The sequence below is a fragment of the Erinaceus europaeus genome, chromosome 8 (assembly GCF_950295315.1).
Source record: "Erinaceus europaeus chromosome 8, mEriEur2.1, whole genome shotgun sequence".
Classification (NCBI taxonomy): Eukaryota; Metazoa; Chordata; class Mammalia; order Eulipotyphla; family Erinaceidae; genus Erinaceus; species Erinaceus europaeus.
In genome coordinates, this window is record NC_080169.1 from 582,147 (window position 1) to 588,146 (window position 6,000).

General features: G+C 58.0%; 1 protein-coding gene across 6 annotated transcripts in view; it reads right to left on the minus strand.

The window, feature by feature from the left end:
- The window catches only part of CRHR2 (corticotropin releasing hormone receptor 2), a 61,571-nt gene extending 56,212 nt beyond the window's left edge, over window positions 1–5,359 (minus strand). For 4 of the 6 annotated variants that reach the window (XM_060195796.1, XM_060195795.1, XM_060195790.1 and 1 more), the window contains exon 1: window positions 5,129–5,357. In XM_060195796.1, the coding sequence (XP_060051779.1) occupies window positions 5,129–5,215 (87 nt within the window). In that variant the 5' untranslated portion in view covers window positions 5,216–5,357. Of the gene's footprint in view, window positions 1–3,211; window positions 3,328–5,128 lie in introns of those variants that run through there. The other 2 variants (XM_060195791.1, XM_007535390.3) reach the window with 2 other exon arrangements.
- Window positions 5,360–6,000: the final 641 nt, after the last annotated feature.

The window sequence follows — 6,000 nt, forward strand, 5'->3', positions numbered from 1 at the left end:
AGCCACTTAATCTGCTAGCAGTAGAATGAACTAAGTGTGAGAGGCCTGTAGGCTTTCTGTGAGCTTGAGAGGCTGACAAGGAGAAACTGAGTCTGGGAGACCTTCCCTCTTGGCTCATCTCTGTAAGGAGAGAGGCTACCAAGTGGGGTGTCTCTCCAGACCGCCATCCAGGGATGGGAGACTCCCCGAAGCTCCACCAGGCTCTCACACAGCCCCACAGGCTCCTACCCCGGTCAGTCCTCTCCCTGGGCCCTGTACGAAGATGTCTGAGGACGGGAGGAGGAGGAGGAGTACACAGGGACAGGAGGTAGGGAGGCCCAGGGGACAGAGGAGTCCCTCGGCTCAGTCACGGAAGGAGGGAGAGCCAGCAGGAGGCCCACACCGGGCGCCACCAGAGGACCTTCCACACTTCAGCCGTCTAGTTTTGGGCTACTCAGCATGTCTCTCCTCAGATTTTGTCTTGGCGCCTCCTTGTCCTAGAAGTCGCTGGACATTAGAACCGGATCGTGTTAGAATTAGACTTTTGCTGGGAAAGAGAAGCTGGGGCCAGGCTGCCTGGAGTGGTGTGCTCCTGCCTGCCTCACCTCAGTTTTCCCGGCCGCACAATGGGGCTGAGGCTTCACCCGCTCGCTGAGAAGCCGGAGTGCCGCCCGGTGGCTGGGGCCCGTGAGCCTGCGCCCTGAGGGTGTGACAGCCTCCTGCAGCCCAAGATGAGCTAGTCTGTCCAGTGGCCCTCCCTCCCTCCATTCCTTCTTTTCTCCCTCACTCCCTCCCTCTCTTCCTTCCTTTCTTCCTCCATTCCTCCCTCCATCCCTCCCTCATCACCTTCCTCATCACCTTCCTCACTCCCTTCCTTCCTCCCTCCCTCCCTCCCTTTTTCCCTTCTCTCCTTTCCTCCCTTCCTCCCCTCCCTCCCTTCCCTTCCTTCCCTTCCCTTCCCTTCCCTTCCCTTCCCTTCCCTTCCCTTCCTTCCTTCCTTCCTTCCTCCCTTCCTCCCTTCCTCCCTTCCTCCCTTCCTCCCTTCCTCCCTTCCTTCCTTCCTCCCTTCCTTCCTCCATCCCTTCCTCCCTTCCTCCCTTCCTTCCTTCCTTCTTCCTTCCTCCATCCCTTCCTCCCTTCCTCCCTTCCTTCCTTCCTCCCTTCCTTCCTATGGACTTGAAAAGGGCATCTTTACAAAATATGATTTTTGAATAAAAATTTCTCCAAACACACTGGCTGAGGGTTCCTGAATATGGAAAATGAGATAAAGCAGAAAGTAGCAGCTAAGAGGATGCAGCTTAGTCTGTCATTCGTAAAGTGCTGCAAATCGGAGACGTATTAGGAGTGCCCGATTAAGCAGGCAGTACCCTCAGACAAACGGCCTTTCTGAAGGGGAAATGCTGAAATATCACCAAAATGGCTGGACCAGAGACTCGATTAGCTGATTAGGTTAGGAAACGCTCAGAAAGTAGCTGCATTTGGGGGAAAAGCCATTAGATGAATGAGCTGCCAGCCAAGGACCTCTGAGTCCCGCCCCCTCCTCCTCCTTCTCCCCACCAAACCCTGGTGAGTCTGCGGGGAAGGGGTTGTGTGGGTCCCTGGCTTTGGTGTGTGTGAGTGTGAGTGTGTGTGTGTGAGTGTGTGTGACTGTGAGTATGTGAATGTGTGTGTGACTGTGTGTGTGTGAGTGTGTGAATGTGTGTGTGAGTGTGAGTATGTGAGTGTGTGAATGTGTGTGTGAGAGTGTGTGTGAGTGTGTGTGTGTGTGAGAGTGTGTGTGAGTGTGTGAGTGTGTGTGAGTGTGTGTGTGTATGTGAGTGTGTGAGTGTGTGTGTGAGTGTGTGTGTGAGTGTGTGAGTGTGTGTGAGTGTGAGTGTGTGTGAGTGTGTGTATGAGTGTGTGAGAGTGTGTGAATGTGTGTGAGTGTGTGAGTGAGTGTGTGTGAGTGTGTGTCAGTGTGTGTGCATTAATGTGTGAGTGTATGTGTGTTCGTAAGCATGTGAGAGCTTGTGTGTGAGAGTGTGTGTGCATGAGAGTGTGTGTGTGCATGAGTGTGTGTGCATGAGAGTGCGGGTGTGCATGAGAGTGTGTGTGTGCATGAGAGTGTGTGTGTGTGCATGAGGGTATCTGCATGAGTGTGTGCATGAGAGTGCGTGTGTGCATGAGAGTGTGTGTGTGCATGAGAGTGTGTGTATGCATGAGAGTGTGTGAGTGAGATTCGGGGCCTGTGGCTGGGTGGGTTCAGGCTGGAGCCTCTGTCTCTGCAGCGTCCTCTCAGATCAGACGGCCCCATCAGAGGCCAGGGGCTGGGGCAGGGGTCACAGGACACTCAGAGCGGCTGAGGGAAAGGCTCTCACAGCCCAGGGGTCTGAGGACCAGACCCAGTGAGGGGAGACGGGTGGGTCCAGGTCCTCCCTGAGTGGGGCGAGGGGCCACCAGGGACTCCAGGAGCCACCTTGTCAGCCTCTGCCAACCTCTGTAGTCTGGGGCTGCTGTCCCCACCTCTCCAAGGCTCCGAGAAGCATCTGGTGCGGCTACGGGAGCTCAGAGCAGGCCGCCTCCCTGAGAGGCAGCTCACAGGCCTCCTGGGCCAGGGCTCTGCTCCTCCGGGCTCCCGGGAGTGGGCTGGGCCAGGGCCAGGTGCACCCCCAACTCAGTCAGGAGCGGCAGCTCCCCCGGTTTTGAATCCCATCTCTGCCCTTGGAATAGAAATCAGACGCACCAGGACCAGGCAATGGCATACCCGGTTAAGCGCACACATCAGCAAGAGCAAGGACCTGGGTTCAAGCCCCCGGCTCCCCTCCTGCAGGGGGGACGCTTTGTGAGCAGCAAAGCAGGTCTGCAAGTGTCTCTCTGTCTCTCTCCCTCTCTCCCTCACCCTCCTCTCTCAATTTCTCTCTGTCCTATCCAATAAAACGAAAGAAATGGAGCCGTGGATTCATAGTGCAGGCACCGAGCCCCAGTGATAACCCTGATCCCCTCCGCCCCTCCCCACACCGGCACCTCAGGCGCAGGCCTCCAGTTGCTCCCCTCCTCTCTTCTCAGGGCTGGAGCCACTCCACCCTCTGCTCGGCACCCTGAGCCCTCCCTGGGTCTCCCCCAACTCCGCCCGCAGCCCCGTCCCTACCCCACTTTCCCTCTGCTGCACGGAGCAGAGTTCCTTTTCTGCCTGCCAGTGCCCCCACTGCTTCTTTCTTTCTCTGGTTTCAGCTCCACAGGGAGCCCTGCTCACCCTCCTTCCTTCCTTGCAAGGACCCTTCCCCTGGAGCGCTGGCTAGAGGGCCCGAGGCCAGGCCTCTGGGTTGTTACTCCCTCTGCTCCCTGCAGCGGTCACAAGTTCTCATTTCCCAGAGAGCAGAAATCCCCAAATAGTTGGAAGGAGACTGAGAAATAAATCACGTCACCACGAAACCCCAGAGCAAACAAGGCTGAGCTTCAGGGCCAGAAATACCAGGGCTTCAGCCTCTGGCTGTGTGCAGAGCAGTTGGGGTGAACCATTACTTTCCAATCCCCGGCTGCAGTGCAGGGAGCAATGGGCAGGACAGAGGCTGCCTCTGAGGACAGGACAGACTGCCTGCTCGCCCTCTCCATCTCTCTCTCTCTCCCTCTCTCTCTCTCTCCATCTCTCTCTCCATCTCTCTCTCCATCTCCCCCTCTCTCCCTCTCTCTCTCCCTCTCTCTCTCTCTCCATCTCTCTCTCCATCTCTCTCTCCATCTCCCCCTCTCTCCATCTCTCTCTCCATCTCCCTCTCTCTCTCTCCATCTCTCTACCTATCTCTCTCCATCTCTCTCTCCATCTCCCTCTCTCTCTCTCTCCATCTCTCTCTCTACCTATCTCTCTCTCTCTCCGTCTCTCTCTCTCTCTCCATACAATGGAGGGAAATTGAGGGTGGGGAAGACAGGGAAAGAGAGAGACACCTGCAGCTCTGCTTCTCCACTCCTGAAGCTCCCGCCCCCGCAGGTGGGGAGTGAGGACTTGACCCCAGGTCCTTGTTCACGGTAACACGTGTCCTCAGCTGGGCGCATGACCACCTGGCCCCACACTGTGTCTCTTGAGGTTCCCTGTGCTGACACCCCCAGAACCCAGCCTAGCTCCTCCTGACTCCCTCTTCTCTCTCTCTGTTTTATTAAATGTTTTTACTTATGTATTATTGGATAGAGATAGAGAGAAACTGAGGGGGAGATAGAGAGACACCTGTCTCACCACTCCTGAAGCTTTACCCCTGCAGGTGGGGACTGGGGGCTCGAACCCAGGTCTCTGAACGTAGCACCATGTGCGTTCAGCCAGGTACGCCATCACCTGGCCCCTTCACCACTTGGGCTTTGTTCCTGCATGGCTTCACTGCCCCTGCTGACTCTTCCTATTTTTCCTTTTAAATTTGAGCTAGAGACAGAGAAGGAGGCACCAAAGCAGTGGCCCATGTTTCTGAAACTTGCCCTGTGTGCTGCCTGGGGCTTGAGTGGGGGCTTGCTCCCAGGAAAATGCGAGCTTCAGCCTTCCCCTGCCCAGCCCCCTCCTGCCCCAGCCCTTTCAGCGTCACTGTCACCGTCACCGTCAAGGACAGACCGCCCTCCCTGGGTGAGCCTGAGTTTTCCCACGTGTAAGGTGGGGAGGGTCAGAGGAGTCTCTCTCTCTGCTAGCTGCACACCCACGACGCCACCTTTCCTCTGTGAGCCCTCCCCACCGCCCCGAGACCTCCGAAGGCCACCTGCAGGCTCCCTCTCTGATCCAGAGGTACAGGGTGGGAGGGTGGGGGTGCTTTTCTGGTGCTGGGTGCTGGGTGCTTGGCTCCAGACTCTAAGAGGCCGGAGGCCACAGAGAAGCAAGAGGCTCCTTGGGAGAGAAGGACCCAAACAGAAGTGGACTTGAGGCACCACTGAGTGAGGGTGGGGGGCTCGTGGAAGGAGGGGAAAAAGGACACAGGACCGAGAATTTCTGAGCACCAAGGCTTCCCCCAGATCCTACTTGCCCCCGGCAGCCTCCCAGTCCCGTGTCACCCCACCCATGCAGGACACGCAGCGACGCCCAGACCCAAGTCCTCAGACCTCCTCTGCCTATCTTTCACCAGGTGACCCGGTCCACGAAGTGGGCACTTCTCCCCCTCGCCCGTGCCCTCACCCCAAGGCCGGCCCCACTCCTGGCACTTACTTGGAGCAGCAGCAGGAGCGGGCAGAGAAGGGAGAGCAGGGGGCGTGGGGCTCGGGGCAGGCGCTGGGGCCCTGCGGGACTCCCCATGCCCGCCGGCTGGCATGGAACGCACCTCCCTCCCTGCCAGGCAGCGCCCCTGCCCGCCCCTCCCCAAACTGGGCGGATCAGTGGCCTCCCTCCCTGCAGAGGGCGAGGCCTAGGTGAGGCCCTGGGCCTGCAGTGGGGTGTGAGTACCGGTCTCCCCTCCCCGCAGGACGGGGCAGGGCAGGGCAGGGCAACACCGCCCGCCCCACAGCCCAGCTCCTCGAAGCTATTTATAGTGTGTGCCCTGGCCGCCAGGGGCTTAGGCTGCCTCCAGCCCGCGGAGAAAGGGTTAATGCCGTCTCTCTGCAGCTGCCAGGTCCAGGCAGGGGTGACCCCTGACGTGGGGGAGAGGAGCTCTGAGCCCCAGGAGGGGCTCTCAGGCTGAGGCTGTGGCCAGAGCACAGAGCCTGTGGGTCTCTTCTGGGCTGGCCCTGCGGCTAACTGATGGCTCTGGGAGCTTCACTTTCTGCAGGGAGCCCGGTGTGGGCACTGGCGTGATGCCCTCAGGCTCAGTTCCCGACTTGGTAACTGCACCCGGGTCGGTAAGAGGATGCTCTTGTTTGCTTGTTTAGAAACACCATTTAGAGTCAAAGGGCACATAAGTCTCTTATTTTCTGGTAGCTGTAACACACACACACACACACACACACGCACACGCACACGCACACGCACCCTGAAGTTGGCACATTGGGTAAAGCATCGAGGTCCTGAGACCCATCTTCCCCACTCACATGATGATTCTGGTTCTTTCTCTTTTAAGTCCTTAAATGTAAATTACTGGGAACCGG